This window comes from Cyprinus carpio, chromosome A2, assembly GCF_018340385.1.
Source record: "Cyprinus carpio isolate SPL01 chromosome A2, ASM1834038v1, whole genome shotgun sequence".
Lineage (NCBI taxonomy): Eukaryota > Metazoa > Chordata > Actinopteri > Cypriniformes > Cyprinidae > Cyprinus > Cyprinus carpio.
In genome coordinates, this window is record NC_056573.1 from 10160958 (window position 1) to 10187404 (window position 26447).

Sequence of the window (26447 nt, forward strand, 5' to 3'; positions counted from 1 at the left end):
TCTCTCATCATATGTGATGTGAATGTTTGTTATTGTCAGGAAGACAAATACAGACTGAGAGCTCTTAGCAATGTAATATTTTGAGCGATGTAAAGAACATCACATCCCTATAAAAGTTACAAAAGGCCAGTTTTACTGAAATGGATGATAACTACACTAAAACATTTAAAGACATCAAAGAAACACAAGTACTGAAACAGCATCTAATTAACAAGATCACCATTCTGAAATATTAAGATTTTTGATCTTACAGTTCTTTTGCTGCATGCTAAACAGCTGGATGAAATATAAAAACTAATGATTTCTCCCCCAATATAAAACTAACACTGTCATCGTAATTTTGATCAAGTTTCCCAATTTGCCTTAGGTCAACTCAAATTTTCACAACCAGCATTTTTTAGATATAATTTTTTTTTTTTTTTTTTTTATTTAACTAGGATTTAAATGTTAAAACTTTTTTACTTCATTGCATTTAACAAAAAGCACCCATTTAAGCATTTTTATATACTGTATACTATTAAGAATATTGTCAGAATATTGTCAAAGAGCTAAAAATATTTGTTTTTTATTTTGGCTATATCGTCCTGCCCTGAAGTTAATAAACACTTTACACAACATCTTTACACAACAGTAAATTTCAGTAAATAAACAGTAAATAAATCTGAAATAAGAAAATGTATCTTCAAACCTAATGTATTAAGGAAATTGTTAAAAAAAAAAATCATACGATCATTATACAGAAAAGATACAAAATGACATTGAGTCCGAGGGTAAATATTTTATTAGGGCTCAGGGAAGATCTGCTTTCCTTTCCAGTTCAGTCTCTGAGGTCATTACCAGATCATCAATACCGCTGTTCAACATACAATATAGTTATAAAAATATCTCAGGCTTTTTCACAATAAAAATTTCCTTTCACTGCTTGGGTTTTGGGCATCAAATCCTTTTGTAAACCAAATATGAAGGATACAACCTATACTGTAAACTTTTTAAAAGCTTATTGAAAATAAATAAATAAATCTCTTAGGAAAAAAAAAATCTTAGAGCGGAGTTGAGTTACCTCATTGCTTTCATGACTGGAACATAATCAAACGTAAATATTCTTATCAAATACCAATGTGCACTTGTTCCCAACCCTTTTGAGCGGAAAAAACACACAACTGTCACTAGAAATAGCCCTGAATTAAAGCCAGTGTGCAGGTAATGCAGTAGCTCTTTCCGAATAATTGTGAATTCAATTTCTATCGCACTTTCACAATCACAAAGTAGTTTTACAAAGAGTGCCTTACAAAACCCTCAGTGAGCCAGCCAAACACTCTTTAAAAAGTTATATTCACAAGCTTTCCATGATAAAAGCATCAACTAATGAGACGAACACTGGACATGAAAGGGATCAGGATGTTCTGTAGTACTACTACTACATGAGTGAGATGAATTGGATAAATGATTTACATCAATAAGAGACATGGTATTTAATGTATTCAAGCATGAATTTGAAAATCTAATCTCATCATTGGGCAGTGTGAGATCAAACACACGCTCAGTATGGTGTAAAAAATCACTCTACAGAATGTAAATTCAATCAAACACTGCAGACCTTAGATGCTGTGAGGTCTGATACAATAAAAACATATGATTGTGAAACCGCAAATGTATGCAAATGCAAATATTGCCATACATCTGTGTGAACCAACTGAGATACACTGTTTTCCATACAATGAAGGTCCATCCTCTCTTTCTTTCCATGTCTATCTCTCTCTCTTTCACAGGTACAGGTATTATTCTAGCTCTGCCAAGAAAATAAACGGCCTTGTCTAAGCCACCAGAGACTGCTTTCTCACAGAGGCGACATCAAGGGCAGACTCACAAATAAGCACAAACATACACACACACAAACCCACTTGCAATGTTAAAGCACAAAAAGCGATCCTTCTCCTAGCAGCCTCTTTGGGCAAAAGCCTGAGCATCTAATCTTTGTGAGTATTGTAATCAATTGCCAGTCACAATTAAATCCATAATCAGCTCTGCCCAAGGTGCTCTGCCATAATGACACCAAAATCAATCATGATTTCTGCTTATCACCTCATGCCCACATCAGCCCACTTTAAAGACCCTGTGAAATCAAAAATATTTCTGGAAAACTTAACAAAAATATTGATGACTCATCCTGTACTACACTGGGCTTTGACCAATCAGATTCTCGCTCGAATGAGAATGTCCCTCCCGCAATATTGTTTCCATTTGCAATTAGCAAATCATAATTCATAACTAAATCTTATTGGCGATTTAAACATGCTTTAAAATACATAGAACAAGATCTGATGCAACACTGAAACAGTCTGCTTTTCTGAACATGTGTTGTGTTGATGTGATATGTTATGGCAGGCAGAAAAAGAAATACAAAACTAGCATCAGACAAAATCATAGAAAAACCTAATTTCTATGAGGAGCAACAACAATAATTGTTGTCAGGCAGAAACCTCTTCAAAATTCAACAATGGACTCACAGTTGTAAATAGTACATCAGGATATGTTATACATAATACATTTCATCTAACATCATTTTGCATTTTCACATTCACTCCATACCCTGTATATTTAACCACAAAAAAAAAAAAATGCTAACAGTAAAATTAGTTTGAATAAAAGTAGGAATAACAAAAAAAGAGGGGGGGTTAAAAGGAGGACATCAAGGTATAGATTTTTTTTTTTTCCACACACTTGAAAATGGAATTGTGAAAATAGCACATATCGACATTGCACTCAAAGTAAAAAGTCGCATCGGAGAGCAGCAACAATATCCACAGCATTCTGGCTTGTGGGCTTTTCACTGTCATGTGATCTCAGCATAGGTGATGGGATTCTGAAAATCAAACAAAAAATACAGTTTAATATCTAGGCCAATTACATCACACTAATTTGTTGTATGAATTTGTTAAATTAATTTAAAAACATTAAAATACAATTTATGCATACAATCATTTCGATATGAGGTGTATAATATGACCATGGTTTTGATGTCTAACTTAAAATATTTCTCAGCATAAGCTCTGAAATGTCAGGGTGATACAACTGTCCTATTATCATATGACAAAACTAGTTTGTAAATTATCAGCTGTTTGAACTCAGAGAAAAAATCTAAACCATATGAAACCAACATGACTAAAATATTACATTCCTAAGAATTTGGTATTTGTTTTAAACTTCTGGTGTTTGAAACTCGAGGAGTGTTAGCATAAGTTGTTTTTCTACATCTTCATTTCATTGCAAAGTTAAAGACCAACGCACACTTTCCTAAGGCTGTAGGGATAAGTAATAACTACCTTAAAGATTAATGACATAGCCTTAAAATAACCAAGTGTGGTGTGAATGCTAGCCGTGCATTGCAGGTGCACATTGTATGTCTTTGGCTTTCACGTAATCTTGATGAACTGCCTCACGGAGCCCCTGGGCTCACCCTTATATGAATCGAAAAATAAATCCTGGGAAGTCATATTGAACTATTAATCAAAGATGGGCGGGACTCCTGTTGATTGTGATGCATAATGGACTTCAAAGGCGACAATATCTGCTACCAGACTGTGGGTTCATGACCTCAAGGGGACCAATACTTGTTGAATATTGTATGGCAGCCCTGCTGAACAACGGTGTTGAATCCTGAAACAATTAGCAGTGTATATCTGATCTGTGGACAGCGAGGTATAAACATTAGTTAGTGTATTTTGTTGGGTGTTGTTGGTGATGTGGGGTGAATTGGGTTTAATGTGATTTTAATTTATATTTGTGTATAAATGTAAAACAATAAAAAAGGTGTGCAAGTGTAATCCAACGTTTTAATTCAGAAGCAGCATGTAGAAGTGATATATTTAGCTAGATTTGCCTATTTTTTCAGAGACTGGAATACAAACCCACTGACTAACTCTGATCTCTTGTGACACAGATACAAGAAAATCCTGCCTGAGGCAAAGCAGCCGAATGAACATACTGAAAAGAAATAATGGGATTTACTAGGGAAGAACATTTAACATTCAGAACATAATATTCAGTATCCAGAGGCTGTTCAATGTGATGGCTGTCATCAAAAGTATTTTATTATTCTATAAAAGTAACTGAAGTGAACTGAGATTGAGTTCAGCGCTCAAAAAAGAAGCTAAAATGAAAGGACTGTTTATCAAACAGCTGTTATTCCTCAGGATTTCATCTCTGATTGCTGAAATCTTCAAGGCCCTTGAAAAAGAAGCTAAAATGAAAGGACTGTTTATCAAACAGCTGTTAAAACTTTAATGCTGTAAACATAAAACGCCAAATGCAAAGTTGACCTGATTTTGATTTTGTCTAATTTTTAAAGTTCCTAGTACTTGTATGAGACATTGTAAGAGCTCATCTAATAAGAGGTTAACGCCTTCACACCCAGGGTGAAGGTAAATGATAACGATAAAATCAAAACACACCCAATGGAGTTACATAAAACCAACCTTGTTGAAGCTGACAGCCCTGCGGAACAACGGTTGTTTTTGCTGAAATAAAGTGCAGATAAATGATCTGTATGAGCATATGTATAAGCTCATTTATATAGAATTTTTAGGCCCTTCACACCAGTACCTGAAGGTAACTAGATTAATATCAAATTCAAAGTCAACACCCACGACTGTATTGTTACAGGCAATGTTATAAAAGTGTCAGCAAAACATTGTTATTCAGAAATTCAACGAGATGTCCAGAACTGATTGGATCATATTCAGAAGCTTTGCCTTCATATTCTTTCAAATGCGACTGATTGAAGACAACATTTTAGAAGAACTTTTAAAACTTCATAGGCCATACAATAACCAGGGAGTTGAAACTGCTTTGATGATGTTAAAGTAGCCACCACTCAGCAAGTCACATTTACCAGCTATTATTTAAATCCAGTTGGTGCTGAAGGGATGTCAAAAGTATTTTATTATTCTATAAAAGCTGTACTGTTTGAACTGTAAACTAAAGTTCTTTTTAATGTCCTAAAATGACTTAAAACGGTCACACTGTGACAAACGTATTGTTACATTCCAAAGATTTTCATCTCTGATTGTCTTCCCCCCACCAGCTGTGCTGTTACATGACACTTGTGAAAGTGACACCACGAGTCCGAATTCATTTTTTCAAATTGAACCAGCTTGGCATCTTTAGTTGCTGTACAGCCCACCCTAAACAAGATTTGAGGTGGCTAAAAAACAGTAAGAGTGTTATTCAACTCATACTCAGTCTGTTGATGTTGGTTTGTTGACAGGAACGAAAACTGGAGAATCATCTCAGAAAGATTTTAACATGCCCCGAAATGAACTTTTGTACCTATGATGGACGTTAAGTCAAAGTAATCGTATGTATTTTAGATAGACGCTATGTTGCAGTTAACAAAGGATGAAAGAAGACAAAATTTGGACTTCAAATGATACATTGAATGGTTTTGATTTTTTCCAGCTGATGGACAAAAGAAAATATTGACAGTCAATCAGAATCTATCACCTTTAAAGAACTTGCAAAAAGTAACTTCAGAATGTAATTTGGTTTGGATGTATTATAGTTTTTGATATTTTTTTGTTTACAGTATTTTTTTGTTTGTTTTTGTTGGCTGTGAAAAGACTTTGGTGAAATTTGGTGCACAAAAACTAGTGTGTTAAAGATTTTTAATTCTTATCTCCATTCTGTCACACTGTGAAGAAAACTGGCCAACCAGTCAGATTCATGTTTTTGGTCACATGCCCAGAGCTGCTGCTGTTACATGACACTACGACTTGGTGGCACTTACGAATGGACTATTTTGCAAAGCGACTGAGAATATCAGAGAAAGAATCCAGAACCTCCTGTCTTGTGTCTTTATACTCGAGTATCTGGTGTTGTTTGGTAAACACCAGAGTGAATGAAAAAATCTGAATTGCTGTTTGAAAATCTTAATTTACAACTTTGACAATTTTTTTCCACTCTATAGTTAATGTAATTTTAGATAGAAATTGGCCATAATAACAAGGTGTTTTAGTCTACATTCTAGTGTACATGAATGATTGTGTTTGAATACCTGGGACTCTATGTATTTCTCCATAGTGTGCTCCATTCCGGGTTGAGTGATCATGGGACCACTGGACACACACTCCTCCGGCGGTATCTCACTCAGTAAGGGCTTTCCTTTGAAATTTTTCACCACACACACCACCTAACACAAAAGTGCCCATAGGGAAAACAAAAGGAAAGAGGGAAAAGAGGGAAGTTTTACACCTCTGAAAGGCTTTCTGTATGGCACACATACACATGTATGGCTTTTCTCAGGCTGTAAATGATGATTTATGTAAGTCCTGAAAGGGCAAAGATGCTCACATGACTTGTTGCCCAAAGTAAAAAGGCTCTGTGCTCTTTCGGGAGGGAGGAAACATGCAAGTTCATGTCCTGGAGGAGATTCATCCATTATCGGACCAAAATGAGTACTTTCAGTGAGACATTACAGGCAATGCTCTGCCTCTGAAAGACTGCAGCATAGCGCAAGAGAGTTTCAGCAGAGGACATCTTAGGGCGTTCTCCACTCCCAGAGCCTTGAACTAAACAGATGGAGGAAATATTTTTTTTGCACTATGTGTGCTGCACTTACCATTTTATAAACCATAAGGACTCAATAATAAAGATGAAGCTGGGCCAGTCTGAGAGGTTCTGTAACTCGTGTGAGAGTGCTGTGTTGTCATTTTGTTTGTTGATCATATCATATAGAAAGAATGACTGGTAACACTTTATTTAAAGCCTTTATAGTGGATTATAAATGTAGTCTTAATGCACTAATTATGCCTTGTAATGCCCCTAATTATAACCACAGTTAGGTCACTGAATCATTTGCTCACTCAATTCATTCAACCAAGAGTGAATATAGAAATGAGTATGTTTGAATCACTAAATAATTTAGGTAACATTTTACAATAAGGTTGTAATAGTTAACATTAGTTAATGCATTAGTTGACATGAACTAACAATAATCAGCGAATAGAAAAGAATCACCCCCTTTAAAATAATCACATTTTGTTGCTTTGCAGCCTGAATTGAAGACGGACACAGTTTTTGTTTTATCCAGCTGCATTTACTCAGTGCAGCTTATGACATCCAAGTGAAAGATATAACACCAAGATGTCAGGGAAAAAAAATACAAATAAATAAATAAATAAACAGAAAATTGGAAAAAGGATCACCCCCTCCTAAAAATGAGTCATAAACTCATTCAGGATTAGCTAATCACCTTCTCAATAGCACACAAAGCCATTTGACTTTCAGCTGTGATCAGCTGTGGTCATTTTGATTAGCTCAGCATGAAAATAGTTTTCCTGGAGCATTTCAGTCCTTGGTAGTGCAACCGAAGCAAACTATCAACTATAGGTGGCAAGGCACTGTCAAAAGACCTCTGGGATAAAGTTGTGGACAGGCACAAGTCAGGAGATGGATACAAAAAAAAAAAAATTCAAAGGCTTCACATTATCAATGCCAAGATGCACAGTAAAGTCTATTATTAAGAAGTGGAAGGTATTTGGTACAACACAGACCCTCCCTGGATCAGGATGGTGCTCCAAAGTGAATGAAAGTGTCAGGAGGAAACTGGTTAGAGAGGCTGCAAGAGGCCTACAGCTTCTCTGAATCAGTTGCAGGAATTTATGACAAAGACTGGTCACTGTGTGCATGTGACAACAATATCACAAATTCTCCATAAATGTGGCTTGTATGGGAGGGGTGCAAGAAAAAAGCCAAATGTAGTCACGACTGAGCTTTGCCAAAATGCACCTTGAAGATTCTGAGGCAGATGAGACTAAAATTTAATTATTTGGCCAACACCAAACAATATGGCTGGTGGAAATCCAATACAGCTCACCATCCCAATAACATCATTCCTATAGTAAAGCGTGGAGGTGGTAATATCATATTATGGGGTGTTTCTTTGCAGCAGAGACTGGAGAACTTGTCAGGATAGAAGGAAAAATGGATGGGGCAAAATACCATCAAAATTCTTGAGGAAAATCTGCTGCTCTCAGCCAGAAAGTTGTCAATGGGAAGAGGGTTTACCTTCCAACATGACAATAGGGCCTTTCGCACCGCTTTAGTTCCAGAACTAAATGTACAGTCCTAAAGTACTGGGATGATTTTGCGCAAACTATTTCCCAGTACCATTTAAAGGGTTGCATTCGCTCCGACAGTGTGTACTAGGAAGCGACGTAAGCTGGTCGACAGCATTGTCATTTGTCTGTAGCATTCAACAACGGAAACAAAGTAGAACAACGTTAACAACAGGAGGATGGAGGACGCTGTGATCGGAGCTGTGTTTTTGTTGTGTCTAGCGGGTTTCACAATAATGGACATGGAATGTTGATGTACTGTATACGTAAAGTGACTGAAAGAACGGAAAGGAGGACTAAGAATCTCCAACGACAACTGGCAGTGGTACATTTGCTACAAGTGCCTGCACTTCAGTGTCTGTCCATCTATCGCTGTTCATAATAGTTGCAAAAATAAGTTGACACAATGTTTACAGTATGTTACACAGCGTTTTAAATCATGGCGGGTGAGGGCATTTTCAAACACATCTGGCCAATCAATGTATACTTACATCACGGGTAGTACCAGTTGTGCTGGTTAGACCCTGCTCCAGAGTAGGAGCTAATTTGGTTCTTGAAAAAAGCAGTCTGTTACTAAAATCGCTCCCAGTTCTGGCGGTGCAAAAACGCCAAAAAGTGGGTAGTTCCACAGTTAGTTCTGGTACTATGAAAAGGTTCCAGCAGTGCGAAAGGCCTTAATGACCCAAAAGCACACAGCAAAATTGAGCACACAGAGGTTGAAGGAGAAAAGAGTGAATGTCCTTGCATGGCCTAGTCAGAGTCCATACTAAAACCCCACTGAAAATCTGTGGAATGACTTGAAGACTGCAGTCCACAAACACTCACCATCAAATTTAACTGAACTTGAGCAATTCTGCAAAGAAGAGTGGGCAAATATTGCAAAGTCTAGATGTGCAAAGTTAGTAGAGACTGAGTAACTGAGTAAATGTAGCTGGATAAAACAAAAACTCTTCATTTCAGGCTGCAAAGCGACAAAATGTGATTATTTTAAAAGTGGGGTGGGGGGGTCATTCTTTTCTATACCCACTGTATAAAGGGAATTTGTTAACCTTATTGTAAAGTCTACACTAGTCCAACATTAACTGACGTGTTACTAACATTTGTAGACTGTTTATTAACATGCCTTACCACTAAAAACATATTTACTAATGGAATTTGTGAACTTTTGTAACTTACTGTATATACAAAAATGCATATATTATATACATATTATATATTTATATGCATATGTTAATGCAAACAAAGATTAAGTAATGCTGAACAGATGTGTTGTTCATTGTTAGTTTATGTTAACTAATGCATTAACTTACGTTTACTAATACAACCTTATTGTAAAGTGTTACCATAATTTACACCAATTTGAACATTGTTTCATTCAGGAGCCAAACACAACTACTGTGTATTGGTCAAAGACATTCTGCTTTGGCTTAATTTGGAACTATTTCCTCAACTGATAAACTTCTAATGCTCATATTCTGTACAACAGCCCTCTTGCTTGTATGATATAGCTAAAGTATGTTTTTTTGGCACATAAAATCTAAAGTAAAATGTGAAGTACTCTCCAAATAATGTCAGCAGAAAAAAACAACTCCTTATTGTTGAGCCCTGACCTAAACTCCATTGCAAAGAACAAAAAAAAACTGCTAAAGATTCAGGAGACAGGCATTTGCAAGAATATTGCAATACATTTGCTTAAGCACAAACTGTTGTTCCCTTTGACTGCATCCTGATGATGTGATGCATTATAAGATTTGACCATGAGTTCAGATCACTGAACCCCTCCCCCAACCCACCCAAACAGCAGAAATAGGTCAGTGCACATCTTGTCACAATATGACTACAGCACAGAAAATAAAATATCCACATTTCCACAAACTCACTCACAATGCTGTTATGCCTAATGTGAGGCAAGCAGGCATGAGCTGATGTGTGACCTTTCTTTAAAGCTCAAGAAGCACTGTGCATTCTTTACACAACAGTGTGCCTAGCACAGCACAAACTGTAGTGTTTTGTTGAAGAGGAAGCTACACATGTGCTATATTCTGTGCCCTGACCTAATTACCTAGACATTAATTACTTAGTTGCCTACTAATTACCTAGACAGCCTTCAAACTGGCTGTCATTAAGCCTCTCATTAAAAAAACACAACTTGACCCCAAAGAACTAGTTAATTACAGACCGATTTCGAATCTCTCCTTTCTGTCCAAGGTACTAGAAAAGGTTGTATCCTCACAATTATATTCCTTCTTAGAAAAAAATGGTATCTGTGAGGATATCCATGCAGTCAGGATTTAGACCGTATCATAGTACTGAGACTGCTCTCATTAGAGTTACAAATGACCTGCTCTTATCATCTGACCGTGGTTGTATCTCTCTATTAGTGCTACTGGATCTTAGCACTGCGTTTGACACTACTGACCACAACATTCTTTTGAATAGACTAGAAAACTTTGTTGGCATTAGTGGAAGTTCATTAGCATGGTTCAAACCATACTTATCTGACCACCATCAATTCATAGCAGTGAATGAAAAGGTATCATATCGATCACAAGTGCAGTATGGAGTTCCTCAAGGCTCAGTACTAGGGCCATTACTTTTCACGCTTTACATGTTCCCTCACAGAGATATCATCAGGAAACACAGTGTTAGCTTTCACTGTTATGCTAATGACACTCAGCTCTATATAACTTCGCGGCCCGGCGAAACATACCAATTTGAAAAACTAACGGAATGCATAGTCGATATAAAAAACTGGATGACGAGTAATTTCTTACTGCTAAATTATGAAAAAAAAAAAAAACTGAGGTGTTAATTATCGGACCAAAACCTCCATATGTAATAACCTAGAACACTGTCTAAGACTTGATGGCTGCTCTGTACATTCTTCGTCATCAGTAAGGAACCTAAGTGTGCTATTTGATAGCAATCTTTCCTTTGAAAGCCACGTTTCTAGCATTTGTAAAACTGCATTTTTCCATCTCAAAAATATATCTAAATTACGACCTCTGCTCTCAATGTCAAATGCAGAAACATTAATTCATACGTTCATGACCTCCAGGTTAGATTATTGTAATGCTTTATTGGGTGGTTGTTCTGCACACTTAATAAACAATCTCCAGCTGGTCCAAAATGCAGCAGCTAGAGTTCTTACTAGAACCAGGAAGTATATATTATTAGTATATATACTTATATTATATATTATATATATATATATTAGTAAGTATATATAACATATTAGCCCGGTTCTGTCAACACTGCACTGACTCTCTATTAAACATCACATAGATTTTAAAATCTTGCTTATTACTTATAAAGCCCTGAGTGGTTTTGAATGAGCTCTTATTGCATTATAGTCCTCCACATCTGCTGCATTCTCAAAACTCTGGCAATTTGATAATACCTAGAATTTCAAAATCAACTGCGGGCGGCAGATCCTTTTCCTATTCAGCGCCAAAACTCTGGAATTACCTAGCTAACATTGTTCGAGAGACAGACACAATCTGTCAGTTTAAATCTAGATTAAAGACCCATCTTTTTAACCTGGCTTACACATAACACACTAACACATTTCTAATATTCAAATCCGTTAAAGGATTTTTAGGCTGCATTAATTAAGACAACCGGAACTGGGAACACTTTCAATAACACACAATGTACTTGCTACATCTTTAGAAGAATGGCATCTACACTAATATTAGTCTGTTTCTTTCTTATTCTGAGGTCACCGTAACCACCAGATCCAGTCTGTATCCAGATCAGATGGTCACTGGAGTGACATGGATCCGGTATGTATCCAGCTCAGATGGTGGATAAGCATCTAGAGATGACCTCAACAGCCTTGAATGTCAGCGGAGAACAGGACAACTAGTTGAGCCCCAGAGATAGATCCCCAGTGAAGACCTTGTCTCCTAGACGGCCACCGGGACAAGACCACAGGAACCAGATGAGTCCTCTGCACAATGTGACTTTGCTGGAGCCTGGAGTTGAGCTGCTGGTTTCGTCTGGCTGGAGGAGAACTGGCCCCCCGACTGAGCCTGGTTTCTCACAAGGTTTTTTCTCTATTCTGTCAACGATGGAGTTTTGGTTCCTTGCCACTGTGGCTTCTGGCTTGCTTAGTTGGGGAAACTTAATTTCCAGCAATATCGTCGACTTGATTGCACAGATACTATTTAAACTGAACTGAGCTGAGCTGTATGATGACATCACTGAATTCAATGATGAACTGCCTTTAACTGAAAATTAAGTGTTTACTATTGTCATTTTGCATTATTGACACACTATTTTCCTATTTAACACTGTAAAGTGCTTTGACACAATCTCTATTGTTAAAAGCACTATATAAATAAAGGTGACTTGACTTGACGTCACATTTCTTCTTGAGTGTAAAACTTTACTTCATACATTGTTTTTCCCCCATATAAATAATACATGTATAGTTTTCTATGTATTTCTTGTATTTACTGACAAATAAATCTTTTCTATCAGTATGTAGGCATGTGTAGGGTGTGTGATGCGCAAAAATCAAAGGCACTTTCAAGTCTATGAGGCATTTAAACAGAATTTCTTTACTTGTATTTTTGTTATACCACTGCTAAATTATTCAGTACTATGAGGGTTGTTATGTATAATTTGTCTACACTCAGTGTCAGGTGTTTTCAAAATTGTTGATGTTCCCCACTTCCCCAACATCGCTTAGAAATGTCTGACTTATAGGTAAAGTTACATAAAACCAGACTAAACAGGAGTTGCAACATATTATTTTAGTGTTTATTTTAGTGTGTCTCATCATTGGTGACTTCTTAGGCACTTGGATTTGTGTATTTCATGTTACATAACCTTTATATAACTTCGTTTGCATGTTTTATGAATCACAACATGAGAAAACTCAAAAGGAACAATGTTGCATAATACTATTATACTATACATTATCCATGTTACAGTACATACACTACTGTTTAAAAGTTTGGGGGTCAGTACTTTTTAAAGTAATAATGATAATAATAATAATAATAATAATAATAATAATAATGATAATAATAATAATAATAATAATTAATACTTTTATTAAGCAGGAATGTGATAATCAGAAGTGACAGTAAAGACTTTCACTGTTACAAAAACATTCTATTTCAAATAAATGCTGATATTTTAATCTTTTAATTCATCAAAGATTCCCGAATAATGGTTCCTACAAGAATATTAAGCAGCACAACCTTCAACATTGATATTGATAATAATAATAATAAAAATAATAAATGTTTCTTGAGCAGAGCATATTAGAATGAATTCTGAAGAATCGTGTGATACTGAAGGCTGTGGTAATGACTGCTAAAAATTCAGCTTTGCCATCCCTTACCAAAAAGTAGTATACTTCAAGTTTATTTTATTAAGTATACTTAAGTAAAGTTTTAAGTATACTTTATGTAGCAAGTATACAAATATCCGTGTTCTACTAGTATACTTGTAAGTGTACTGTTTCAATACTCCTTGGGACTAAATTGGCCCACTTTCTAGTATATAAAATATAGTTTTAAGTATACTTTAAGTATAACAGTAGCAAACTTTGAGTACACAACTAGTTTACCTCTATGTTTGTAGCTTGTACTGCAATTATACTAAAAGTGAACTTATAGGTAAATGATAGTTTACTAATTAAATACTTTGTACACTTTGAAGTATAGTCTCAGTAAACTACTAGTTTAGTAGTTTTATACTGCAAGTATAATGATAAGTTTTCTTTAATTGAACTTTACATCATACTTTAAGTATACTACTATGTCCCTATTTAGGTTTTAATTTGTATATATTTTGTTATATGAATATCTGAACATACAAAACATCCAAAGAAAGAACAGGGTATCTGCTTGTAAACAAAAACTTTTTATTCTAGCTTCATGCATTCTTTTTTTTTTTAAACACTTTAATGTGGGTAAATTTAATAAAAAATAAAGAAATAACATTTTAAAAAAAGAGGTGAAAAAAAGACTATGAATTGAATTCAGAATGATTATCAAAACGTAGATGGAGTCGATCAACACCCCAAAGCTTGACTGTAATTATTACCTCTTCATCGGTCGACATTTTATTCCATAACCTTACAGTTTTGATAATGTTTCATGTCAGATGATCATGTTAGATTTCATGTGTTAGTATCTGTTGTTCCTTTTTTTCTTCTTCACTTGTGATTTTTTTTTTTTTTTAGAAATTCTGTGCAGAAGATGTGTATTAGCGTCCTCCACCGAATATTAATGAAAAAACAGATTCAAGGAGCACAAGTATAGCTCAAATATATTTAGACTTTTTGTATGTGTAAGTCAAGTATACTTAAATGTCATTTTAAGTATATTTCTGAGGAGTACATAAAGCCCATTTCTGAAAAGGACATAAAAAGTAAACTAAAAGCATACTTTCCTATTTTTAGTTTAAAAGAAGTATACTATTATCACACTCGAATAAACTTCTTTTTCGTAAGGGATCCCAGGAATACATTACATTTTAAAATATATTGTTATTGAAAACAGTTATTCTGATGATCTAATAATAATAACTCACAATATTTCACAATATTTCAGTTTTTACTGTATTTTTGATCAAATAATTGGAGCCATAATAGACTTCTTCCAAAAATATTTAAAAAATTGTACCCACCCCAAAATTTTGAATAATAATGTATAGTCTAATGTCTGTATTGCTGTAACTAAACATAATATCATTAAAAGCATCCTCATAAAATAAGCACAAACAAGTTTGCATATGGACTGCATTTGAATCTTTACTATTAGTGTGTCAGAAGAGACCTCACCATAAAGACAGCAATGGCTCCTCCAATGATAAAGCCAGCAATGACATCAGACCAGTGGTTGCGGTACTCCACTACTCGATTAATCCCAGTTAGGAAGGCCAGACAAATGAGCCCCAGAGAGAGCACCGGCTTGGCCAGCCGTGTCCCTTTGGCCTTCACCGAGCATGTGATGTACATCTGAGGAAAAACAGAGCACTCAGTAATACATCTTCATCCTAACAGGTGTGTAAATGCTTTTTATAGCTCATTCATTCCCTGCTCACGTGTGGGCATGTTTGTCTGAAAACACAGGTTTCAGTTTAACTGCTTAAACAGTGGCTTTTACAAGTATAAACTGCACACATGCACCAATTAATCTTTTCAGTGTATGTAAACATTTGTAATGTTTATATATTTGTAATGAAATACATATCCATGGTTCAGCTACATCGTTTCATGTATCCCAGACATTGGCATTGACTGGAAGAGTGGCGTTTGAAGGCTACCTGCTTTGCTTTTGTCCTGAATCAAGCCTTGGGGGGGAAAGTGAAGGTGGGGGTGGCATTCATCTCACTGTGAAGATTTGATCAACTACAACTACTGTATTAATGTCTCGAGCAAGGAGCACCAGCAGCATTCAGACAGATGGCATTTTCATTCTACCAAGCTTCCTCTTAATTGTTCCCAAGGAAGCTCACATTTTATAGGTCTAGTAGGGATACAATGATTAAAATTCTGACCAATGTGATAAGCTGATGATTCTTTCCATGTTATGTCCAATTAATGATAAATGGCTGATACTAAAAACTCAAACTCGTGTGAATCATTTTAAATGTTGCAAGTGATTTAGACTTCACAACTTTATAATATACAGTATTGAAAATGCATATTAATATTTGCTCAAGATGACATTTAACAGTTTTATTAAATTATTAGTGATGTTTTTAAAGATTAACTTTAAATTAGCATAAGATGATGTCAAAGATAATCTAAATGTAATATTAAGTGTACGCATGTGCAATTAAATATCCAATATCATCTAATAACAATACATTCAAAATTCATATATGTAACCAATGCGTAAACATACCAGGGTTTCTACAGACTTTTTTTTTTTTAAAGAAAATATTCTCATCTTCAAAGTAATTTTTTTCAAACATGATCTCATATTTAAACAAAAATATTCAGAACTTTTTAAGACCTGAAGAAACCAGGTCTAATTTGTCTAATTCAAAACTCACATTTTTTTAACAAAAAGCAGATATGGAGATTTGAGTAAGATGAGCTAGATGCAAACTCCGTCAGTGTTCTGACATTCTAGAGCTTCTGAATTTGTAATTTTGTGCTACACAGGACAAAGATAACAGGAAATGTAATTGGAACAAGGATGAATGAGTAAATAGTGACAGAATTAAGATTTTCATGTGAAGTGCCATTTTGATATTCCATCACAGGCAAATGAGGTAATTAAGTAATAGAGCAGCCATTAGGTGTGCTGGATCTATTGATTCTCCTCCAAACATCTAACTCTGTTACACAATTCCATTTGCATAGGAGAGATGAAAAACAAAACCTGTCTATAGGGAAGTTATTCATTTTATTATTGTCATAGTGTCACACTCTGCTATTGTGAGGAGCACTGAGCGAGGAGATGAGGAGTTGACTACAGACACAGAGACTTTAACAATATTCGAGGAACCAGGAAATCACACATAGCGGGGAAAGATGAAATTAAATGTAGGGAAAGGATTAATGAGAACATTAAATACTTTAAATAGAATTGAGTAGAGGAGGAACTTTATGTGGAAATGATTAGATGAGTGAAAATATTAGGACATGAGGGAAAACTGGGTCATGGAGCACGTGGGGGAGGAGAACACAACACAACACAAGACAGGAACAGAGTCTGACATTTCTCCCCCCTCCCGGAAGGCGCGTCCACGTGCCTCATAACAACCAATAGGGAGAGGGGGTGGATGCTCTGGAGGCCTCTCAGGACAGGCTTCCAGGGACGGATGGCATCCAGGGCAGTACCCGTTCCGGGACCCATGGCGGATCAGGCAGACTAGGGAGCCATGGCAGAGCAGGCAGACTAGGAGGCCATGGTGGTGCAGACTGTTCAGGAGGCCATGGTGGGCTGAGTAGCCTTTGTCAAGGCACCCCCCCCCCCCTAAAAAAAGGTACCTTGACAAATGCTGCTAGCCAAAACGTTGGAGAATAAATAGCTTGTGCTTAAGTGAGTGTGCAGTTGTTCTCTTTCAAATGGATCAATACCATATCATGGATAAATGGCTTCTTTCATCAGAATTTGAAGGGTGTTGGAGCAAAATCAAAAAGCTCTTTCTAAAATCTTAAATCGGACAACAATTTTACAAGATAAGCATAATCAAAATGTCAGTTTGAATAATCAGTAATGTACAAACTAAATATTAAGAAGGACACAATGCCCTCATACATTAAAGATACTGTGCTTTTATAAAGTCTACCCAGCACCACTTGCAGAAGCCATGCATATTTATTTTATACATCATATCATATTACATTAAGGGATTTAATTTTTGTTTTATTTTTTTCTGAGCTCTATGTATAATGTTTGATTAGTTTTTTTTTTTTATATAATGTTAGATTAGTGTCATAATTTAGTTTGGAATAATCGGTTTCTACCTTCTGTTTGACCCTTATTTAGTACAGGCTGTTTTTTTCACCTGATTAATTTGTACAAACAGCCTTTATAAATTGCAAGATAAAAAAAAAAACATTGGACCAGGTTTGCATTTAATGTATTTTTTGCTGTAAAAAATGAATTAGAATGAATCAGAAACCACAGAGTTTGACTCGTCTCTTTCTTTTGTGTATGTGTATATGTCTAGTTTACTCACAGCAACATAAAGAGCTGCATAAACACTGATGGCTGCCTCTTTGGATGGGAAGGATTTGCGAGCGTGTAAGATATCATCCTCATTGCCTGTGCAGGCTTCCTGGTGGTTGATGAAACGCACCACCTGTTGGCACCCCAGCGCTGTGTAGTTGGGTTTGCACACCGTCAGGAAGTATGGAGACAGATTTCCTGTTACCACCTGCCCAGCATTTACAAAGATATCTGTGGCAAAGAGGCCAAATGCGTACACACCTGGAGGAACACAAAGACACAAATCTAGGATTTTAGTTTTGCATATGGAATTAAGATTTATAAGATTAAGAATTTAAGATTTTATGTTTTTGAAAGAAGTCCTATATGTTCATCAAGGCTTCATTTATTTGATCAAAAAAATACAGTAAAAACAGCAATACTATGAAATATTATGACCATTTAAAAGAACTGTTTTCTATTTTAATATATTTCAGAATGTAATTTATTCTTCTGAGGTAGGGTGGCCATATGCGCTGTTCATACGGGACACGTCCTGGCCAGGATTGTAATATTGCCTAAAACATCTAAAGCAGTTTGACCAATAACATAGGTGTATTGTAGATAATCGACCAATTGTGGGGCTGCGCGTGAGAAGGTGAGATCTACAGGGAACGATCAAAGCGATGCACATATGTGCACGTGTTTGTTCGTTCATTTGACATGAAGCGTCGCTGTGCACCATTCAAAAAAGACACCAAAGTAGGTGCGAGAGCGATTCGAAAGCATAAGGAGCCGTCTGATCTGCTCTCTATAGCTCTCATGAATGTCACACAATGATCGACCTGCACAGTGCAAACAGCCAAAACCTGGATATTTTAGGCAATATTAAAATCCTGGCAGGGACGTGTCCTTTATGAACGGCGCATATGGCCACCCTATTCTGAGGGCAAAGCTGAATTTTCAGCAGTCATTACTCCAGTCTTCAGTGTCACATGATCCTTCAGAAATCATTCTAATATGCCTATTTGGTGCTCAAGAAACATTTTTTTATTATTATCAGTATTGAAAACTGTTGTGCTACTTAATGTTTTTGTTAAGTTTTTTTTTTATTATGAGTATTTGGTGCTGTTGTTTTATTTTATTTTTTTTTGGTTTTAGTAGAAAGTTTAAAAAACAGGAATTATATGAAATATAAATATTTTGTAACAAATGTCACTTTTTTTTATATAATGTGTCATACTGACCTCAAATTTTTTGAACGCTAGTTTGCAGACTGGTCAAGTGGGACAATTAATTGCACATCATTTTCTTCATAATTAATGTAATGCCTATTCTTTAAAAAAAAAAAAAAAAAAAAAAAAGAATTTAATCCTGAAAATCTCAGTGATGCCAAACTGTAAACACATCATAGAAAATGACAACCCATTCAGTGCTGGGTGAGTCTACATCATTTTTACAACAAGAATATTAGGCACGAAAGCAGAGCAATGGGACTCAAATCTTAATGTAAGCGTGGGCAGCTTTGTCACATTGAATCTTTTTCTATTTGTGTGTTTTATAAGTGGAGGTTTGAGAGTAAGCAGACTGAAAGTATAGTTTACCATGATCACTGCCGCTGTCAGTTTACTCACACAGCTCCTCCATCAGCCCCCACATTAACAAACTTATTCATTATGCTCCAGAGGACTCAATTTTTAACCAGAAATCTAATGTGGCACACTACTGAATTTCGGTAGAGATATTCTCATGACAAAATTCAAGTGTAGTCATATGGTTCGTAAAACTACATGATTGCACACTTAAATTGGAAGTGAGAGGAGCAGCATAACGGACAAGATAGTGAATTTACAGTGCCAGAATAATGCAGAAACTATACAACATCTCTCTAAAACTTACTGCATTAGTACAATTACAGTGTTTCTTTCAGGATGAACCCATTAAGGGTTTATGCTAAGGACACTGTTGTTTTTGTTTGTTTGTTTGTTTGTTTGTTTGTTTGTTTGTTTAATTCATCTTTTTCTATGTTAGGTTCTAAATGCTAGACTGTGGAAGATGGAGCAGACTACCACAGTCTAGTATTCTTTATTAAAACTATACATTATTGCTTCACAACTGCAATTCAGACAAGTGAATCAGTTCTTTAACATGTGAATTGTTTCACTTACCTTTTTTATTAGTGGTAGATGGTTCTGGTTTTTTTGTGGTGATTTTTTTTTTTTATTTGTTATTTTTCTTTTAGCTTCAATATTTTAGTAAGTATTTAGGTCAGGTTAATTTTAGAACTTCTGTTATTAATTATGAAACACTGAATTAGTACAGATAAGTTTTTATTTATATATATATATATACATAATATATATATTATATATATATTATATATATTATATATATTTATTTTTTTTTTGCTTATTTTGCTTTTGCAAGGATTGGATACATTCTATACATATCTGCAACATTTTCGAATATTATGTTATATATTTTACTAGTGCTTCTAGGACATTTCAGAACATTGTGGGATTAGTCATAAAAGACAAAAATCATCCAGTGTACTTTTTATTTCTGCAACATTTTCGAATATTATGTTACTTAAATTTAAAGCTGAGAGTTAGCTAGCATTACGCATAAGATAGTGAATTTTCACGTCACCAGAGAAGCTCCACTATCGCTCCATACAAACAATATGCCAGCAGCCCATAACTTAACTGCATTTTTCAAGAATTCACACATTAAACATCAATAGCTAGCTTGACAGATATGAGACCAATCAGAAAGGTGAAGGGTTTATGTCAAGGAGTTTTGGTTTTTGTTTGTCACAGTCATCTTTGGCTTGCACAGACACTTTTGGAAGAGAGGAACTAAATGACATCAGAATGTGTAAAAGATTGGAGACCAAAAATTACCACAGTCTAGTATACTTTACTTATGGACCAGAAAAACATTACATTGCTCGTAGATTCACAACTGCAATTCAGACGGAGTGAACAGTTTCCTCTACATGTCAAAAAATATATTAGACACTTACCTTTTTTATTTCCCATGTTATGGTTCTTCCATCTTAATTTTTGTGCTGAAACATGTTTATTATTGCAGAAAAAGCTAGTTCATTTTCATGACCTCTAGCTGGACTATTGTAATGCCAGTGCTAGGTGGTAATTTTAGAACTTCTGCATTCCTCAATAAACACTGAATCCAAAATGTACAGATAGAGTCCTTACCAGGTCAAGAAAATATGATCATATTACCCCAATACTACAGTCTATGCATATACCTATAAGTTCCGTATCAGTTACAAAATTTATTACTTATTTTATAAGGCCCTATTGGCTTAGCTCCTGCTGCAAGGTCACAAATTGGCTACTTTTGATACATTTCTAGGACAGCATTTCCACTAAAGGAGTTAGAGCTTTTTTCGCATTTGGCTCCCAAACTCTGGAGGACCTTCCAGATAATGTTTGTGGGTTCAGACACACTTCCTCTGTTTAAATCTAGATTAAAAAATCATCCAGTGGCCAAACATTCAAATAAAGCATTGATAATTTTGGACTGCACTTATCTGATCAAATGTGCATTATTAATGCTTTGCTTGGGTTAAACTAATTATTTTATGAAACAGCAGCTACATGTATGTTCTATTTGTTTCTCTGCTTTGCCACGGGCTCCAGTCTGGATCCAGAACACCTGAGAAGAGATGATGCCACCCCTCCATAATTCAGATGATGCTAACCCAGAGACAGCATACAGAACTACCACATTTTGCTCTAAGTTTGATTGCAGAATTGCTGTTAATCAGTGTCAAATCGTCTGTTTGTTTACGATTTTTTTTATTGATTTGGAGATTTTGGTTGCCATATCACATGAACTGACAGTTGCTGATAAGTTACTACTAAACGCTGTGAAACTAACTTAATTTTCTGTAAAGTTGCTTTGTAATGATTTGTATCGTAAAAAGCGCTATACAAATAAACTTGAATTGAACTGAATTGAATCAATGAACTGACTTTAGCTGAAAATTTATTCTGTTACTGTCTTCTTGCATTATTGACAATCTAGTTCCTGTTTAACACTGTAAAGCTGCTTTGAAACAATCAGTACTGTATGCAGCACTAAACAAATAAAGGAGACTTGACTTGACTTGGATGACAGTGATGGAGGAGTGCAGGAGGTTATAGGCATCTCAATATTGACTGGATGAATTCACATTTTAAACAGTTTATTGTAAAAGTTGTTAAGGTGTAATCACATCATATCATAATTACCATGATTACGATTAACCAACTTGTGAAAAGCGTTTAAGTCCTTGTAGAAATCGTAACTACAATTTGTGAACTGGGAGTTTTCTGAGAGCTACATAACTGCAAAACTGCTTAAATAACTGCTTATCTAGATTTTACTATTGGAAGTGCAGCCAATTTTCTCTGGTTTTGCTTCAGGTGCAGTGGTCACATAGTACCAGTCATAGCTCTCAGAAAACTCCCAGCCTACAAGCTGTAATAATGAGTTCTACGAAGACGTGAATGCTTTTTACAAGTTGGAATCTTGTAATTACGGTAATTATAATATGGCGAGAACGCACCTATATTTCCTAGTCCAAGGGTGTGAACAACAGGGTGTGAACATAGTGGTACAAGTTGTAGCTCTCAGAAAACGTACAGTACAGGTCACGCGCACATAGAAACATTCAGAAGTGCAGAAAATTATTGTCATTGCTGTCCTTTGATTCATCAGCTTAAAAATGGAAAAGTTACAGCATATTCTTTCTGTTTCTGAAGTAACTACAACACTCAGCTTCACTGTAGTAGAGAGATGCTGCACAGACAAATGAGTTAAACAGTCATTTAATATAGACGTGGGTTAATTGTAGTGTTCAAATAAACAATGTTAAAACTATTCTTCTAGTACTGTGTATTTTTTGTTTAATATAAGTTCTAAACAGAACTTTGTGATATTTCAAAACATATTGAAATCATTGTGATCATTGATTGCTAAGAGTGCGGAGGAGATATTGTTACCGCTCCACTCCCCTCACATACTCTGCTCAAAACTCATTAAGAGTTAATCAAAATGGTGAATTTCTAAGCTTTAAAATGGTACATGGTTATGTGTGTGTGTGTGTGTGTGTATATACTGTATACATATATATATGAAGAGTTCAGATGCAAAACCCTCTAAAAGCCATTTGAAAATTTCCTTTAAAATTAGCATTTTTATTCGGCTACTGTGTTTATGTTTAGTAAATTCACTTTAATGTCATTGAATAGTTTCTTCTCATTGTAAAGTGAAATAACTTAACATAAACACAGGCGTATGTAATTTCAGAAGAAAATTTCAGATGGCTTTTAGAGGGTTTTGCATCTGAACTCTTCATATATATATATATGTATATGTATATATATATATATATATATATATATATATATATATATATATATATATATATAGTTATAGTTATAGTTATAAGTTATGTTATAAAAAAGATAGAACAGACAGAATATAGTGTTTTTTGTTGTTGTTTATTTATTTATTTGTTTGTTTCTTTATTCATTTTGTTGTATTATTATTATTTTTTTTTTTTTTTTTTTTTTTTGCTGCATCTCACTTTCACCTGTATGGTTTTATGTGTTATAGCTCTATGCAGAATATCTTTGGATCTAATTGACGTATTATGTTGAATTTCGGCTCTTTTTAATCAAATAATACTGTGCCATTTTTCAAGTTCTATGAATACAAGTTACAAGCTAACAGGAAAAATAATTACATACATTAGCTGAGTTTCTAAGCTTTAAATTGATACCTATTTTGTGTTATTCCATTCAGTAGCTGCCTAATAATTTGATTATGATTTTTTTCTTAGTGTGGGACACCTCGGGTTTAAAGGGTTATAAAACAGTAAATGTAACACGTTTTAATTATTTGGTAAGAAATTGTGTACCGGGGGCCTGATTAAGAAGACACTAATTGAACTAGGTACATCCCATACTTTTCCCCTTCAACTCTTCTCTGCAAAAGAAATATAAATAATTAAGAGAATGCTTTGACATGTACCATGAGTGTATCGTCTGTCCCACACAAGAAACTCGCAAGTACTGTATGTGCGTCTGACATCTCGATTTTCCTTTCTTCTGCTGCAGGCGCAGATGCACAAGGAAAGGAAAAAGTCTACATTTGCCCTAATTAGTGCGCTTCCATCTGTAAAGACATACCAAGAAAACGAAAAGTCCTTCGGACCAGAGGGTTGAGGTAACAACAGTCGCCCATCACAATGATCTTCTCTCGATTGTCCAGATCCTCCGAGACATACTGCAGCAAGAAGAGCACGGATTCTGTCACTGTAATCTGCAGACAAAAAAATCAAATAAGAGGCATTTAATGCTATACTTTTCTTTTGCAGACACTCTCTCTTCTCTCTGTTGTTTTTTTTTTTTTTTTTTTTTTTTTTTCTTGATCTTTACATAGAACTATGATCTAAATGAAGCTAAAATTCAATGCTCTTGGCTTGAAGACAAAATCAGACTGTATTTCGGCTATATGTAATACATGAACACGCATAAAGACCAACTCATGAACACAATGGAAGTGATTAGACGCTGATTTTGTGCCGGCCAGAAGCCAGTTCCCCAGCAAGGTCTTGAACCTGATTTTGCCAAACTGGCAGGGTGCACTGGGGTCAAAGGAAGCATAAAAAACACTCGCAATTAGTGCTGGATGGTTTTGAAAGAATAAATCTGTAGAAGGTTATGGGGGTTTATGATAACTTGCTATAAATTGATTCAGCCTGATTTATAGGCCTTGCATCAATAACAAATGCATTGAATACTGTTAAGGGTCAACTTTAAGGTGAACAAGACCCTGTGTGTGGCATAACCTAAAGAAGGCTGTACTGTCAACACAGACATATTGATAAACTGAAACATTTATGGGGAGGGATGGTCCAAAATTGGTCAAAAGTCTATTAAGCAGCTACAGAAAATGTAGTGAAGATTGTGCTGATAAAGAAGGATCTACAAGTTACTAATTTCAGGGTTTGACACTTTCTCCATTCTGCTGTGAATGTATTCAAGAAATGTAAAGTTATTAAAAGGTTTTACTTACTTTCCTACTATGAAAATGAACAAGTACAATTATTTGTGTTATTAGTTTAGTCTGTAATTTTAAGTTATATAAAGATCGGACCACATTTTAAGTAATTAATGCAAAAATCAAGATATTTTCAAAGATTTTTTCAAACTTATTCTTACCACTGTGTGTGTGTGTGTGTGTGTGTGTGTGTGTGTGTGTGTGTGTGTGTGTGTGTGTGTGTGTGAGTGAGTGAGTGAGTGAGTGTGTGTGGTCCCTCATCTCACTGGAGGGTAAGAGACTCGTGTGTGTGTGTGTGTGTGTGTGTGTGTGTGTGTGTGTAAAAAATAAACCTTTTGCTTGCTTTCATTCAGTGTTTGGCATGACTTCACCTTTAACTTGTAATTGTCAATATTTGTATGTCACATCACTTTAAAATGGTCCAAGTTTGCATTGTCAGTAAAATAGATTAGTACTATGAACTATATATGATGAACCTTTTAGAGGAAAAAAAAAAAAAAAGATGCTCGTTTACAACTTTGTGTTATGTCACTTAGGATAAAAGTGTCTGCAACTAACCAGTTCACAACACATGAAGACTTCAGCTGCAGAAGAGCCCAGCACCCTTATTCCAATACCAATGTAAAAAAAAAAAAAAAAACACAGGACGTGAAAGGTGAACTTGTGAACTCTTGAGCCAACTCAACAGTGCAGCAAACTCCAGGTTTACAACATCAGTGGTATCTCAATATTAGCACGGCTGAGCGAGCTTTTGAAGTGGGAACACCAAGAGTCTGAGGATATATCATCTTGACATCACTTGTTAGTACTGCAGCTTGAATCTCTACTCTTTTTTGATTACATATGAGGTATATACAATAAGCTCAAAAAGACAAACTGCATTGATTAAATGTAAAAACGTTGAATTTGAAAGTTAGCAGCTTCATTTAAATCATCTAAGACCCATATTACAGAATGGAATATTTGTTATTTTTGTTTACTTCACTTTTAAGACACATTCCTTTAGATCTTCACAGAAAATAGTATATAAACTGGCAAATTCTGAATGTACACTTTTCCATTATTAACCATTAATATGGTCTGATCTGTCAGTGAAGAGGAGACAAATCCTTTCATGACTTTCATGAATGCTTATGCATTTCAGGACTATGAATGTGGATTGGCATGACTCACTGTTCACTCCTTATAGACATCACGCCATCCTGGCCTATAAATGTCAAACAGCCAAACCTCATGAGCGAGATGGTTTCTCTAACTGGCATATGGGCTGACCAAAAATACTTTAATTAATTTTTTATTTGTTTTATTATTCATATTTAATATGAAGAATGTGAGCTGCAGCCCCAAAGATAGAATTCTATTAATCAGCCTTCTGCCTCCAAAGTTTTAACTACAACATACCTGTGTTAAGCAGATTACTGTTTAAGTAATGCAGGTAATTCAGCAATCAGGGCGCATTCACATCAGAGCTTTTGGTTCAGACAAGCGTTGATGTTAAAGTTTGGTTTATTTGGTTACTGTGAAAGCAGGTTCCTCTCTCTGTTGGTCACTATGAGATATGTCGAATGACATATGGGGTCTCACTTGGGAGGCCAATCATCTTGGTTCGGAAGAAAACGCCAATGAA

The 26447-nt window shown here is 35.3% G+C and overlaps 1 protein-coding gene across 1 annotated transcript in view; it reads right to left on the bottom strand.

Moving 5' to 3' along the window:
* Nucleotides 1–618: 618 nt before the first annotated feature.
* LOC109101727 (phospholipid phosphatase-related protein type 5-like) overlaps nt 619–26447 on the bottom strand; it is a 31625-nt gene continuing 5796 nt past the window's right edge. The window contains exons 2-6 of the mRNA XM_042771872.1: nt 23947–24079; nt 17775–18025; nt 14917–15093; nt 6053–6187; nt 619–2863 (exon numbers count right to left, since the gene is read on the bottom strand). Coding sequence (XP_042627806.1) covers nt 2834–2863; nt 6053–6187; nt 14917–15093; nt 17775–18025; nt 23947–24079 — 726 coding nt within the window. The 3' untranslated portion in view covers nt 619–2833. The remainder of the gene's footprint in view (nt 2864–6052; nt 6188–14916; nt 15094–17774; nt 18026–23946; nt 24080–26447) is intronic.